This window comes from Macadamia integrifolia, unplaced genomic scaffold (genome assembly GCF_013358625.1).
Source record: "Macadamia integrifolia cultivar HAES 741 unplaced genomic scaffold, SCU_Mint_v3 scaffold3003, whole genome shotgun sequence".
NCBI lineage: Eukaryota > Viridiplantae > Streptophyta > Magnoliopsida > Proteales > Proteaceae > Macadamia > Macadamia integrifolia.
The window spans coordinates 1-16,378 of NW_024869126.1; the positions used below are offsets into that span (position 1 = coordinate 1).

At 39.0% G+C, this 16,378-nt stretch overlaps 1 protein-coding gene across 1 annotated transcript; it reads left to right on the forward strand.

Moving 5' to 3' along the window:
• The first annotated feature begins 8,907 nt into the window (after positions 1-8,907).
• Positions 8,908-12,390, forward strand: LOC122067612. The gene is made up of 2 exons (XM_042631448.1): positions 8,908-9,003; positions 10,290-12,390. The coding sequence occupies exon 2, from the start codon at positions 10,293-10,295 to the stop codon at positions 12,189-12,191; it is 1,899 nt and encodes a 632-aa protein (XP_042487382.1). The 5' UTR covers positions 8,908-9,003; positions 10,290-10,292; the 3' UTR covers positions 12,192-12,390.
• The last annotated feature ends 3,988 nt before the right edge of the window (positions 12,391-16,378 follow it).

Sequence of the window (16,378 nt, forward strand, 5' to 3'; positions counted from 1 at the left end):
TATCATCCCGTAAGACACCACCAGCACCTGCATTACCTGGGTTACCAAGCGAACTTCCATCCACATTGATCTTCATCCACGCCCTGGAAGGCTTACACCAGTGAACCTCAAGAGGTGAAGGGGAAGTTGGATTTCTAATACTTAAACCTATCTTCCTGCAGGTCATCAAGTCTGAAATCGAACGAACTTCTTCACTTGATCCATCACAGCAAAGCTGAACCTCTTGCCTTATACTTTGAAAGACATACCGCCCTGCCCTTTCTTTATTTTCCTGCCTTCTTTTATTTCTTTCCCACCAAATATGGTTGATAGTGATGATCAAGCCCAACTTCCATGGCTTCTTTAGCTGAATCACTTGAGATTTCCTCTTCCACCACTGGAACAATGATTGAATGCTTGGATGATTTACCCACGCCACTCCGAAAAAATCTAAAAAATTCTTCCATATTGATATGGAGAATGAACAGTGTAAAAAAATATGAACCATACTTTCTTCAGCCTTTCCACACAGGTTGCATCTGGATGGGAGATAAACACCTTTTTGGCAAACCAGATCGTCCGTTGGGATTCTACCATGCACCACTCTCCATCCAAAAATGGAGTGTCTTGGAGGAACATTCTTCTGCCAAATCAAAGAAGACCAGTTCGCCTTCAAGGATTTCACTCTAACAGCCTCCCAAGCCGACCTTGAGGAGAAATACCCTGAAGGAACTAGCGACCACACCCTGAAATCCTCCATCTGTAAACTCGGAATGTCAATCTTTTTAATCTGTCCAAAAATTTCATTAAGCATAGGAGAAACTACCTCAGGTAGACGCCATTCTCCATTTATGATAAACTCCCCCACCTTTGCTGATGTAGAGAGAGTATGGTCACTATCCAGCGAAAGAAGTTCCATAATGGATTTTGGACCCCACCATTTATCCTTCCAGAAATTTGCAAGCTGACCGTTCCCTATGATCCAGCGCTCCTTGTCATCCACAAAGGACCACATTTTCCTGAGACCTGCAAAAATAGTGGAGGTGTTGCAATTTTTGAAGGATCTTCCATCCTTCTTTAGGAATCGAGCTCTGAGAAAGGTTAACGCTGCTGTCTTCTCCGTTTTGATCCTCCAAATCAATTTGCACAGCATTGCTTTCGCAGTCTCCTAAGGCCCAGCCCTCCCTCATCCTTGGGCTTACACATAGAGTCCCACTTCACTGTGACAGCCTTAACCGTATCTACATCACCTGTCCAAATAAAATTTCGCATCCATTTCTCCATCATCGCCACGAGAGATGCAGGCCACCAATAAACAGAGAAACTATGAGTCGGCATCCCCGAAAGCACCGATTTAACCAATTCCACCCTACCTGCCATTGACAACAGTTTCCCTTTCCAACCCGCCAGTCTCCCCTTAACCTTGTCCATAATCGGCAACACAGTATCTTTTTTAATCCTTCCCTTGAAGATTTCCACACCTAGATACCTTGTAGGGAAGGTACACATGGGAATGCCTAAAGTTTCAGATATTCGATGCTTCCTGGAAGGTGATATTTTTCCCAAAAAAAGTTTACTTTTTTCTAAGCTGATGTCCTGCCCAGAAAACTCTTGGTACTTTAGAAGAAATTCTTTAAGAGTCCTCACATACCTCATAGAAGCATTGGAGAAGATGAATATGTCATCTGCAAACAGAATATGGGCAGGAGTTTTGACACCGCGAGGCCCATGAATTGGCTTCAGTTGATTAATCTCAATCGGGTGCTTTAAACCTCGCGATAGCACTTCCTCCGCAATAATAAAAAGCATGGGAGATATTGGGTCCCCTTGCCTCAGCCCTCTCTCCACACCAAAATATCCCTGTGGACCTCCATTAATCAAAATCGATATCTTAGAGGATATCAAGATTTGGTTCAGCCATGTTATCCACTTCTCTGTGAAGCCAAAGCGCCGCAGCACCTGAAACATAAAGGACCATGAAAGAGTATCATATGCTTTCTTGATGTCAATTTTTAATCCCAGACCTCCCCCTCTCATAGAAGCAAACATCATATTGGCCAGTTCTGAGGCCACACTGATATTGTCATGGATTAACTTTCCTTTTTGAAATGCCCCCTGCTCTTCAGATATCAGCCTAGGGAGCAAATTAGCAAGCCTCATTGCCATTATCTTGGAAAGAATTTTACAATAAAAATTCCCCATACACAGTGGCCGGAATTTATCGATAGAAGATGCTCCCTCCTCCTTAGGAATAAGAACCACAAAATTGTTGTTCACACCATTGGGCAATTGACTAGTACTAAAGAAATACTTAACTGCATTGCACACCTCTAACTCGACAATATTCCAGCATCTTCTAAAGAAAGCTCCAGAAAAACCATCCGGACCAGGAGAGCTATCTGGGTCCAGGTCCCAAACAGCTCTCTTGATTTCTTCATTCCCTGGTAAGACATCAAGCATATAGTGATCACCTTGATGAAGAACCATCGGTATAGATTCAAGAAGCTCCACATGCTCCACTAAAGGCACAACTTTGTAAAATTGCTCATATGACTGAATTGTATAATTCCCAATCTGGTCGTTACCTTCCACCAAAGTCCCATCAGGAGTTTTGAGGCTTCTTATAGAGTTTCTGAGTCTTCTCATTTTAACAGAAAAATGAAAGAACCTAGAATTGCGATCCCCTTGCTTCATCCATCTAACTTTGGCTTTTTCGGCCCAAAGTTTTTCATGGTTTTCCATTGCTTTTATTAGAGAGGTCTTCGCATCCGCTTCTAACCCAAACAAATGATCATCCATGCCATTTATTTCAATAGTCTGTTGCACCTGCGCTAGCTTATCCTTGGCTTCCTCAAGGGCTTTATTGAAATTCGGGAAAGCCTCTCTCCCCCAATTACGGAGCACACCCTTCAGCCTTTTGAGTTTCAGCATGAGAACCAATATCGGATTCCCTGAGACCCACTCTTCCCATGATGTGGCAACTACTTGCTCAAAATCTCCATGTTCCATCCAGAACTTATGGAACCTAAAGGGGCAATTAACGGGCCGTTGAGATAAAATTGAGGTGAACAATAATGGCGAATGATCTGAAGCAATTCTAGGGAAGACCCGTTGGCCACAATCCTGGAAAAAGTCAATCCATTCTTCATTACAAAAACATCTGTCCAGAACCGCCGAAACATTACCACGACGTCTATTGTTAGACCAGGTGAATTTCCTCCCCGATGATGGCACTTGGGCCATCCCACAAGCATCCACCAGAGCACCAAACTCAGCAGCTGAACCCATACTAAAATTCCCTGGCCCCTTTTTTCATGGGAGAACAAAGTCGCATTAAAATCCCCAATTATAGCCCAAGGGAGAAGAGGCTGGGGGAGATCAGCCACAAGCTTCAACCACAGATCCCTTCTTCCTACTCTAAAGCTGCTGGCATGAATGAAAGAAATCTGAAACCATTTCGATTCCCACTTAATAGTAATCGAAATGTGCTGCTCAGACTCAGAGACAACAACTGGGGTGTTCAAATTTCTCTTCCATAAAATCCACAAATTAGAGGGTTTCCCAACTCTACAATTGTAAATGAAAGAACTATTGAATCCCAATTTATTAAAAAATAAATTTGGAAAAGCACTTACCTCAATCATCGGCTCTGCTATACATATAATGTCCGGAGCTCTTTCCTTAATAAAATGTCGTAAGGCATTCCTGCCTGCCGCCTTCTTAATTCCTCTGATGTTCCAGAAGAAAACCTTCATGATCAGTTACATGGAGGCAGACTTGTGAGCAGCCTCATCATTCTGCTCTGTCTCAGAAACGTGCTTACCAAGTCTATCCGACCCTTCAACACGCTGCATGATCATATCAATTTCTTCCACTTCCTTATGATGAATAACTACTCGGCCTTCCACCAGGCACGATTGAGAAAGCTCAGTCAAATTATTCTCAACCCCCTCCCAAACTTGGCCCCTGCCACTCTTTCCCCCTCTGCGACCCCTACCACCTGGTTTGTAATTAATTTTGCGCCGTGGTCGTAAAGCACGCACCATTTGAGAGTACTCCCTCTGTGTCTGAGATTCCCTGACCTGAATTTCACCCTCCCTGTGATCGCTCTCCTCACCTGAGGCCTGCGATTCATTCTCAGACGGGTTAGAAGACCGGGTCGACCCAAGGACATCCACATCCAAAATATTATCCACTCTCTGCCCAACACCCATCGGATCCACCCCAGCCTTAGCATTGTGAGGAATATTCTCAATTGGGCAATATTCTTCACCATTTAATTCCACCACTAAATCTTGGCACTTTAGGTAACCCTCCTCGTTTGGCTCATTACAGATTTGGGAAGTATTCCCATTTCCTGCATCTACCATTCTGGTAGGAGACTCCTTTTGGGAAGGATTGTCATCCCTGCCAGCTTCCTGGCCGCCGCCGCCCTTATGAGAAGGCTGCTCAACAGCAGTTTTCCCCACCGTTTTACCTCTACATTGGTTTGCATGATGTCCCAGTTTTTTGCACGAGAAGCATCGAGCCATATTGTCTTCGTAGACGATTCGCTGATTGAAGCAGAATATCGTCTCCTTTCCCGGTTGTCTTCGTTCCACTTGCATCTCCTCAACTCTAACGCCATTGAGCTCCATCTCAACTAGGACTCTTGCATAATTACCCATCGTTGCTTTAAGTGTTTTATTGTCCAGGGCGACAGGCCTTCTTGCTACCTTTGCCATGGTCAATAGGATTCTCTCATGCCAATACTCCATGGGAAGCTCAGTGAATCGGATCCAAACGAGCTTAGTGTGAGAGTAATTATCATTAATATTAAATTCTGGGCGCCATCTCTGAAAGCGAATAATTTGTCCCCCTACTTTGATCGGTCCTCTCCTCCATATTGAGGCCATATCTCCCTCCTTCTCAAAACGAAATAGAATAAAACCCTTCCCTAGGGGAGAAAGGTTCACGTTCCCCTTTAGCCTCCAACTCGCAACCACCTCGCGCCTTATATCATCCATAGATACAAACCTGAAGTTTACTTTGCCTATCAACGCAAAGGAAAAAGTCTCCAGTTTCTCTTCATACGCTTCCTGTGGAATCACTACCCTCGTCAGAGATCCAACCCGAATCGGATTTGGGAGATCCTCCACGTCAGGGAGAGTCTTCTTTGTCACCGTAGCATAAGATTTGCGGGCTTTCCGATCCACAGGCTGTCCATCTTCATAATTTCTCTCACCCTCCCTCTCCTCCCCTTGCTCCACCGCAGTACCAGGCACCACTTCAGGAGTGGAGAGACACGCAGGGCGCAAAAAGTCCGTGATCAATCGTTGTTTGCCTCTGTCCGGTAGCCGGCCATCATTTCTTTCCCCTGTCAGGCAGGTCGCTCGATCTCCTTCACCCATCACAAGCCCCAGACAGATCTCCGAAAACCTCTCACCTGCCTAACATGAGACTCTCATAGCATCTCAGATCTGCTCGGATCTGCTCCTGGATTTTAATCTTAAGCTTCTTTGTAAATTCCTCTTCTTCCTGCAAATGGATGATGAACAAAAGCCTAAGTCGTTTGCTTCTTCCTTCAAGCTCAACCGAGGCAACCAGATGGTGTCCGAAGGTTCGATCGAAACATTCAGTGAAGATCGAAGGAGTGGTTCCTCAGCTCTGTCCTCTGTTCATCCTCCAAGGAGAGCACCGGCCTCCACCGAACTAGAAGGGCCCAGTGCCAGCGACTGCAGCTTCTACCAGAGAAGATATCAATCACGATCGCAGGGAGAGATCTTTCACCTGAGAAATCAAGTCACGATCTCCTCTGATCCTCACCAGAGAAATCGAGACACGATCGCCTCATACTTCCTCTGACTCTCACGTTCCGGTCCTGCTCTCTGAGAAATCACGATCGCCTCTGATCTCCTCTTCTCGTTAGACTCCTCAGTCACGATCGCCTCTGATCGCCTCAGATCGCCTCTGATCGCAGGGAAAGAGAGATTTCCAGAATAGTTCCCTCCGATCGCCTCTGATCGCCTCTGATCGCCTCTGATCGCAGGGAAAGAGAGCTTTCCAGTAAAGTTCCCTCTGATCGCCTCTGATCGCCTCTGGCTTCCAGCTTCATTTTGATTTATATATCAAATAAATAACACTCTCCAGAATCTTCAACATCCTCATGGCATATTCATTAACTTAGATGGGAGTATTTTATTTCACTATGCGTGACGGTAATTTCATACCACCCAATTCGTGCAATGTTTTTTTTTTTTCATAAGAAATAAAAATGTGCATTTTTAGATGGTCAATTGTATATTTCTTTATTTTAAATGCAAATTAAAAATGCCATAAAAATTCTAAAGAAATATACAGTGTCTGAAATTTCATAAAAAAATGCCTAAGATCGAAGGTTTTATCAAGGAGAAATGTTTCAGATCCTGAAAAAGGAGAAGTTAAAAATTTTATACCTCAAATTGGTTGGAGTGTATTAACATATATTAGAGTCCCCACCAAATCTGGAACATTATGTATGTTTCCTATTTCAAGTTTAGTTTCCATATTCTATTAGGAATCTAGATTACATGTAAATCCTCCTGTAGAGGTCGGTTAGGATTTGTGAGTTGGAATAAATATTTGATGTCTCAATTGCAATCCGTTAAGCAAACATAAATACAAAACATTTTTTTGGATGAATGAAAAATATATTAAAAGAAAAGAAAACAATACATCGTTTCAATGGCTAGCCAAGAGTTGGAGCCAATAAGATGCCAAACAAGAGAAAGAGGCTAAATCCTAAAATGGTAACTCAAATTACAAGGAAGACAAACATTAACAAAAACAAACCATAACCCAGGGAAAGGAAATGAGTTGCAGGTTCTAATAATAACCTAGTTGCCTATTTCTGCAAGAATCAGGGAAAATAGCATAGTTGTAGAGAATTTTATTCACGATCTAAAAAGCAATGGTATGATCAATCTTCTCAATTAGGGGTGTCAAGAGGTCAGGTTGGGCTGGTCTCAATCTGGTCTAGTGAGGATAGGCCAATTTCTAGGGCTGCTTGTGAACATCCATTTAGTTGAACGAGCTTAGCTAGGGTGGTATGGTATGGCTGATAATCGGGCCGATCAGTCTTGGGCTCTAATCGGGTTGCCATAAACGGGCCTTAACCAGGATATAGACCTATTTAACTTAAACGAACCCCTTTTAAAATTGGTCTCTTAAATGTGCTTGAAGAGGAATACTAATAAAATGGGCAAAGCCCATAGTTAAAATGGATTAAGCCAAAGATGGGCAAAGCAGTTAAGTTACAAAGGTACTCCGTCTTTAACCCATGAAACAGAAATCAATTAAACTATGCCTACAGAATCGAAGTACAACAAGTTCAAATCAATTATATTATGCCTGAAAAAGATGAATGCTCAGAAAACAATCACCACCATCTCAACTGTACATATCACATAGCCTTAGCACTAAATACAAATAGTATAAGAAAATAATAAAAAAATATAAGTAGTATTAAAAGGGTTGGGCTTAAAGGAGTCGGTTCAAGTCGAGCTTGTAAATGTATCAATCCGGTCAGGTGCCAATTGGGCTAGGAGGCTGCACCGTGTACCACCTATTTATAAACGTTTCGATCGGACCGATCTAGGTTGGACCATAAATCTATCGAGCTCAATCAGATCTACCGGTGCAGGCCTGGAATTGGGACCATTATTCTCAATCGATTACGAAGAAAAAATCCATCTTGTTTTGTTCTTTTACCACCCAATCTGATGGATCGCTGGATTACAAAAGCACTAAAATTCACCCATTATTATGATGCTGGTAATTGTGATGAAATCCCCAATAGGGGACAGCACAAGCATTATCCTCCTTGATCCTAGTTTCAAAAAAAGTATAAAAGCATCAAACTTTTGCTTGCTTGGTGAGATCAAAGTGAATGCCTAATCAAGCTATCAACACCCAATATCCACTTTTCCCACTCCCACTTGTATCGAGCTTGGCAGATTTGAATTTCGCCCGATCCAATTGAATTGATTTTAAGTTGCGTGAAATCATGTTTGATAGTAGCGTAGCCTCAATGAAAGGCAAACAATTTAGTGTCTAAAGTCCAGAAGAAAACAAAATATCAATCTTGTTTGATTTGTTTTATATAAAAATTATATTCTTTTTGGGAAATGTTTGATATGCCATTGGTATTCTCAGATTTGTGCCTATGCTCTTCTCATCCCAACCCTTCATTGGTTTAACCTCCTCGCTTTCATTCTTGTTTTAATGTTAGTCAATGGATGATAAATTATATTCTCTTTTAATATTTGAAAAGATTTTGGTGAATTATGGTCTTAACAACTAAGGAATTTTATGGTAGTGAAAAATTTTAAAAAATGGTCCAAACACCTAAAATTGTTCCTAAACTGAATACAAACTGTATCAAAACCTAGTAGTGAACCGAATAAAGAATTGAACCAAGTCTGTATAATTCTGATTTGGAAATTTGACTCTTATCCAGTTTCGGTTTTGATTTCCACATTTTCTATCTTAAACTGAATCAGAAAATCGAAACTGAACTGATTGACACCCTTATTCTGATTCATCTTTTACATATTGATAACTTGTATAAAAAATGCTTCAGATTATGATATGAAGGGTATAGGCACACATGACATTATATATTAATGGACGCAGGTGAAATAGGAGTCCTACACAAGTTGCTTTCTAATACTTTCTGCCCAGTGGGGGCCACGTTTAGTTCCATGCGTGTTATAAAGGAAAAAACTGAAAGTCCCAAACTGCTCAAACAAGTCTTGAATCCCATTCCAAGCGTGTGATAGAAATGAAGAAACGAAGGTCCTAAACTTCTACTTCTACTCTTCTTATTTTCAGACCTCTCTCTCTCTCTCTCTCTCTCTCTCTCTAGCTCTCTATAAAAAACCACTTTCTCAAGGCTCTGCCTGGGCACCTCCTACAACCAAGAACGCAGAGCCGTCCTTCGCATTACCGACATCTGCTTTCTCTCTCTCTCTCTCTCTCTCAGTTTGATTTTCTCTTTTCTTCAAGGTAATTCTCCTCAACTTATGTTAAATCTTCATGGAATGAGGTTTTGGGGTTATAAATATGTCTATGAGGTATCATAGTTTTATCAATTATATTTCCTTTGGGAGTTTTTAGTGTTGGGTTTATATATGCAGTTGTTTCTTTACTTCTTTCCACAGAAGTCTCAGTGCTGTTACTTTGGGAATCCTGGAAATAATTAATGTTCACTGTGTGCTCTCTAATCTGGGACATGTTAGTACCTACGTTACTTCATTAACCTGAGTCCGGATCCTCTCCATCCAGCTGTACCCTCCAAAGCCATCTCACACCATCATGGGGTGTTGGGAGAGAGTCAATTCTATGCAGCTATGTTCACCTAGAAGTACATGCAAGGATCTAACACTCATCCCACTTTCAGCAATTTAATTATAGGGTAAAGAAGCGTATATATGAAAGCAAAAAGAATAGGTGTTGAATTCTCACATATACGTACAAAGAGTACATTCTCCCCCATGGATGGCGTAAGATGGGGTTGGAGGGTACAGTGGGATCAAAAGTATCCAAATTCCTTCAACCTACCATAGTGAAGCCGATTTGATGGTAAAGCTGTCTAATACTAGCTGCTTTTTATGTTCATGCTTGATTTTTCTTTTGCTTGAATGTCCATGCTTGATTACACTACTCATATATCAAGAATCCATTCTATAAAACTTAAGCTCTAAGATATCATTACCCAGTCACCATTTTCTAGTTTTGAAATGCTTGTCCTACATATGGTGTGCATGCAATTATATACTATTGGTTCTAAACTTGTTCTCGAGCTTTAGAGTGTTCGTAGCTTTCAAAGCCTGCTTTTATCTACTTTTTATAAAATCTGGAAAGCCAAAACCCTAAATTCCCTCTTCTTTTTGTAGCATTGACTTTTCTTTGTTAATTTTGTTCCCTTTATGTTAAAACATGTTTCATTCAGAAGTGCCTTTTAGGAAGTTTTCTGGTGTGCAAACGAAAACTTTAGTTACTCTCTTGTTATGTATTTTGTTTCGAGAAAGAATGTATTGTTAAACTATGATAATCCCAAACTTAACGTTTTTTTTTTGGGTAAATCTTTGACGTTCTTAGCTAGAATAGAAATAGTTTCTAGAACTCCTTCAGATATTTTGCAAATAGTATTTTTGAACTTCTTATGTTAGAATCAAATCAACTATATCCTTAATAATTTGAAGGGAGTTTAAGGCTTTAAGGATTGTTTTGCGTCTCAATCTCATTGCTTTGTGATTGCTTGTTTGTATTTTTTTTTTTTTTTTTAATAGGAAATGAGTTGGTCATCAAGTGATAATTTTTTTGTGAACACAAAGTTAGAGGTCTTCTGGGTCAACCTCTTCTCTGAATCATTAGAATTGACACGGAGCAAAGGTGTCGTCTACGATGGGCCAAAGGGTGATGATTTCAAGAGGTTCTTGCATTCTAAGAACTTTCAAGTAAACCGTCAAGGTAAAGCTATTGTACGCGTCCGAAAGCGCTTCCTTGAATGTCAATATGATACCTTCATTCTAGAAACAGTGGTACCATTGGGCCCTTTTGGTTTCCAGAACATACCATTGCCAAAGCCGCAAGAGGTGAACGAATTGCAAAGCCTCCTGGAGAATACCAAAGCTGAATCGGCAAAAAAGAATAATGAGCTTACTGAATTGAAAAGCCTCTTGGAGAATACCAAAGCTGAATTGGACAAGAAGAATAATGAGTTTACTGAATTGCAAAGCCTCTTGAAGAATATCAAGGCTGAATTGGCGAAGAAGAATGATGAGCTTATCGAATTGCAAAGCCTTCTGAAGAATATCAAGGCTGAATCGGCGAAGAAGAATGATGAGCTTACTGAATTGCAAAGCCTCCTAAAGAATGCTAAGGCTGAAATGGCAAAGAAGAATGATGCGCTTAATGAATTGATGAAGCAGAAGACTGATCAAGATTGGAATCGTGAACAGTTCCAACTGACTATGATTGCGATCAACAACTCAATGAAGAGAGTGTTCATTGAATATGGCCTTGAACCACCGGCCAGCGGAGATCAAGAATCAGTGTTGAGGTTTCTCGAGATGTTACGTGATCTAATCCTTCACAAAGAATTCAGTGACACTTTTGTTGTAGCTGCGAACGTGATACTAGCCTCGATGGCAAGCATATTTGAGAAACGCATTGGCTTAAGCATTGGCATGGAAATAAGGAATACTACTCCCAGTACTCCAGCCTATCTCATTAAGAATCTAAGTACCTTAAGAGACTTTATGGTAGATTCCCACTTCTTTATTGATGGCAGTGTTATAGTGAAGGATTTTCGTCTGATGAACGAGGATGACCTCCTTGTTATCTTTCGGGATTCTATAGCAGATGTGGCAGAGCTCAAGAAGAAGGAGATAGGTGTGAAATCAATCAATAACATCGATACAAAGTCCATCTTCTACGGGTATTTTAACATTCCAACGGTGGGTATTTTCAAGGGTGTTTTGACAAGAGTTCATGTCACCTTGCCAGATGAGATCATGGTGAAACTTCAAGTATGCAAACATAACCTTAATAACAAAAGGTTTTGGTTTGTCTACGCCAATGGGTCAGGTATATTTGAAAAGGAGGAGCATGATCTTGGATCTCCAGCCAATCTAGAAGTTGTCAAATTCGCCCCTTCTCGGGTCTTAGGTGACTCGACCGATTTTGAAGGATTTTTTTGTAGGATGAATCGAATCTTCGTTAATGAGAAGGGAACATATCTCAAGTTTGACTTTATTTCTGGCAAATATTCAGGATCACGTGTTTATGTTGATAATATGGTTCGCTATTATACTAAGGATGGTGGAATGTCTGATCCTTTTAAGTTGGTGCAATTTGATGCAAATACACCTACAACAGATATCGTACGGCGAGAAGTTTATTTACCTGGGACCTCAAGTGTTGGGAGTAAATATCCCTCTTGGATGTTGAATGAAGCTCTAGGTAAAGACTGTGTTTTCACGTTCAATGACTTCTGTTTTATGGGGAAAATAAGGAGAGTCTCTGGCACTTTCCGTGAGAACGCTCTGGTTAGTGTGTTTTTCGAACAAAGCCAACATGGGGAGAATTGTTATGTTGATGCTCTTGCAACAACTTTCTTCGTTTTAAAACCCGAGAAAACAACCTCATGGGGAACCACCGGTGGATCAACAGCTCCAAGATTTATTTAACAAGGTCTATAGTTTATTTTATGTTTTATTTTGAGGGTAGCCTGAATTGATTGGTTGCACTACCTATATTGTATCGTCTCTTCCTAGGGGGTATCAGTTTGACTGTGGCATTATTTATTGGGTTTCCTATATATAGGGATTATATTGTTGTTATTGTTTATTCCCTTGTTAACTAAAAGAGTTTTTTACATGGCCCTCCCATGGACTTTAGTATTACAAACTCTTTCTCTGTGTCATGGATAATTACATCCACACCCCTAAAACCTGATTGTGTTAGTGAGGTGTGAGGTGTTAGTTTTGAAATATAAAATACTATTTTACCCTTAATATATCTTGAACTAAAATATCCAAAGTCTAAAAAATCTGAAATCCCCAAATTGCATTGGTTTTTCAAATGGATGCCAACAATTAAAGATTTTGCTACAATTCCTTGTCTGACCAAGGAGAGGACGATATAACTTTCAAACCATCCGTGGGTTGCCCAAATGGTTAGGGCGAATTAGAGATTGTGTGGATAGGCGCACGGTCTTAGGTTCGATTCCCCATCTGTGCTTCTACGATTTAAGTGGAGACCGTGGTGGTAGGTTGCTACACTAATCTCCTCGAGGATTAGTCGAGGTGCGCATATGCTGGCCTGGACACCTTGGTTAACAAAAAAAAAAAAAAAAAAAAAGAGGACGATATAACTTTTTGGGGAACAACATATATCCCTACAACTCTCCGAAGGGTATTGCACCTCATAAGAATGGTTTACATAGGGCTATCTCCCAAAGGATTTAGACCTTGGAATATAGGATAAAATGGGCCTCTATTGATATTGACCAATCCCTGCAAACCCTAAACTTAGTCTGCAAAACCCTATAAATTAAAATCCATCCAATTTCTATCCTTATATGCCAAGAACCTTACTGGAAGCCTCCCTTGGATGTGAGAGTCGTTTTCTATACATTAGAAAGCCTATAATCTATCAGATGATTTTTTCCCCTCATCTCACAGCCGGTTCTCCTTCCTTTTTATTTATTCTTCTTTTTTTCATTGTTTGAAGAGGCCAAATGATGAACTTTCTTACTCGAATACTCAGTTACTTGACCAGTTGAATAGGAAGAGCTTAGGCCTCTCTAAATATCAAAAGCCGATATTTTTCCCTTTCTTGAGTGCAAATTTTTTAAATATCTTACTTTATTTGTCTACAATTTCCTATGACATTATGGGTCATGAGATAACAGTTATCCCTATCTAATTCATTGGTAATGAGTCAACTCTGGACATCTTTTCTGGGTTTTTTATAGAAACTTCCATCTTTTGCCGGGTTGAAGAGATTAGGGCGGCTGCATAGTTGTGGGCATTGGGAGTCGGTTTCACCATTTGAAGTTTGTCAGAATGGAGATATTACTCCTCGTAGTTCTTTGAAAATGACAACTTCATATGTGTAGTTCGCCGGAGAAGAAAGAGGTGAGATGGAATATGAGGTTGGAAGGACTTAAGTTTGAAGACATATCTCAAGGTTTTGTATTAAAAAGGTAAAAATGTTAAAATACATTAACGAAGGATAATATGGTCATTTATGAAAAAATTGCATAATGGCGGACTACGGTTACTTGTAAGCCCCACCAAAGTCCAAGGGAGGTACATATGGTTGCTCAAAACACAAAAGAGGGTTTTGTGATTGGACCAAAGTCTAGGAGAGTGTCATGTAAAAAACTCTTAAAGCTCTGTTTGCTTGCAAGGGGAATTTAAAGGGAAGGGAAGGGAAGGGAAGGGAAATTTTTGTACTTAAAAAATAAATGTTTATAATCATTACCCCATGTGATTCAATGTGATTGTATAAACTACTTGATTTTTTTAACCATATTTGGTAATGATACATTTTACACGTAATTTTTATTTTACATATATATTATAGCAAAGGGTTTTGGATGTAAAGTAAAGTGAAATTTTATAACCAAATATAAAATGATTTGAAGTAGTGATATAGTCACATGGGATAATGATTAAATATATTTCTTTTTTAAATATGAAATTTCACTTCCGTTCCCTTTAATTCCCTTTAACCAATGTCATAACTTTGTAATATTAAATTTTATTTATTTTTGTGAAATAATGATGACATTAACTTGTGAAATAACTCATACATAATTTTTTTTTCTTCATTAATTACAAACAGAAAACTAAAAGAAAAAACTGTTTTCTTTGAATCAAAATTAGAATTTTTCAAGATTTATTTTAATCAGAATTAGAATTTTTCAAATGATGATACGATAATATATATATATATATATTATAAAACATCATCATCAACATTTCTTCTAAAGAGAATAAAATTTTGGATGAATATATGTATGAACATATAATCAAAATAATATTCATAATCAAAATAAAATAATAACATACTTTTCATTTTAAAGAAATAAATCATTAACATGAACACCAGGAAAATCATCTATAAAATAAAATATTAGCAGAACCATCATTTTGTCTTTATACAATCATCTTCCAAAATGAAATTGGTTCTAAGTCTAATATGTATGGCTCTGATACCATTTGTTAAATAATTCTATAGGGTTTAAATTCCAAAACCCCAAACCAAAAATATGAAATAATCCATACAGAATTCTAGAACACAACTTCAAACATAAAATGGAAGATAAGGAACATACATTGAAAGAGATAAAACTTGATGAAGAAGGATAAAGAATACCAATTTCCTTAAGAGATAGAAACACTCTAAAGAAGAATCTTCTGCAACCTCTCGTGAATACCGATCAATTATCTTTCTTGGAGAAAATAATAAGATAATTCACGTAGCTGCAGGGACCCTCTTTTATATAATACATAAAGTATTGCCCCAGCCCTGACACACTTCCACAATGTCCAGGACTGGCCCACCTCAAACCAAACCAAGGTGACATGCCTAAACCGACCCATGTAGTCAAGACTCCCATCATTAAGTACTGGCCCAGTAATTAATGGGGCCCACTATCTTTGGAAATCTAACACCTTCAGCTTTGAGCTTCGAGCGAGAGAGATGATAGGATTTGGGGTTTTCTATTTGAAAAATATAAAACATACTGAAGTTACCTATTTACTTTTGATTTTGAGAAGTTTATCACACATGCTTATTTAAGGTAACGCAAAAATCAATATAAATAATTTTCTGCCACAGATCACAAATAGCTTGAGAGTGATTTGTCATTTGTGATTTATTCTAATTTATTACAAATAGAAATAAGTGCTATAAATTGTACCAAACAATTGTATAAATAGAAATAAGTCAAATAAATACAAATAGACATCAAACCAAAGAGAGCTTAAAGTATTAGATAAATCAATTTTAGTACTGTAGGATCACATACATTTTTGAAATATAGCTAAACTAAAACTCTGAAAACAAAAAAATTGGCACGCACTGCATCTCAGTTCAAGCCAAGAAGCATTCTCCAAAGAAATAGAAAGATATTCTATTCATCATACCAATTTTAGAACAAAAGCTTCCATTTAGATTATTGAATTGTATCTAAACTATGACTATGACAACAAAAATCTTGTCACAAACGTGATACCCATCCAGTAAGCACAATGCACACACTTAAATGATAACTCATGGAATGTGAAACAGTCAGTAGAAAATAAAACAAAATCAGAATGTAGAAACATAACCCTAAAACGATATAGAAAATAATGCAAAACAAGAACAAACAATGCACACAGATTTACGAGGTTTTGGCAAGATTGTCTAGGTCCCTGGTGAGATGAGATCCTGCTTCACTATCAAATAGGGTTACAATGCTCGTTCCTCACAACTCTCAGTATTGCTTGCATTACAGAGAAAAAAACCCTCGCTAGCCCCTCACACCTTTCATCGGGACCGCCGTCTTGCCTGTCAAGGTGCTACACCAGTACTTTCTGGATTAAACTGTGAGGGAATACAAGACATCGTACACCAACACAGAACATCCAACAACTAAGCACATCACAGCTCAAAATAAAATAATAATAATAATAATAATAATAATAATAATAATAAAATAATAAGAATAAGAATAAAATAAATAAATAAACAAACTAAGTACACCACGGTGAAGAGTATAGGAATAAAACAGAACAATCAACCTTGACTTCATAGGGGGCTCAAAACGAATCAGTTAGCAGACTATGGGAGTGGAGCTTCAAATCTCCAATGGCAGGTT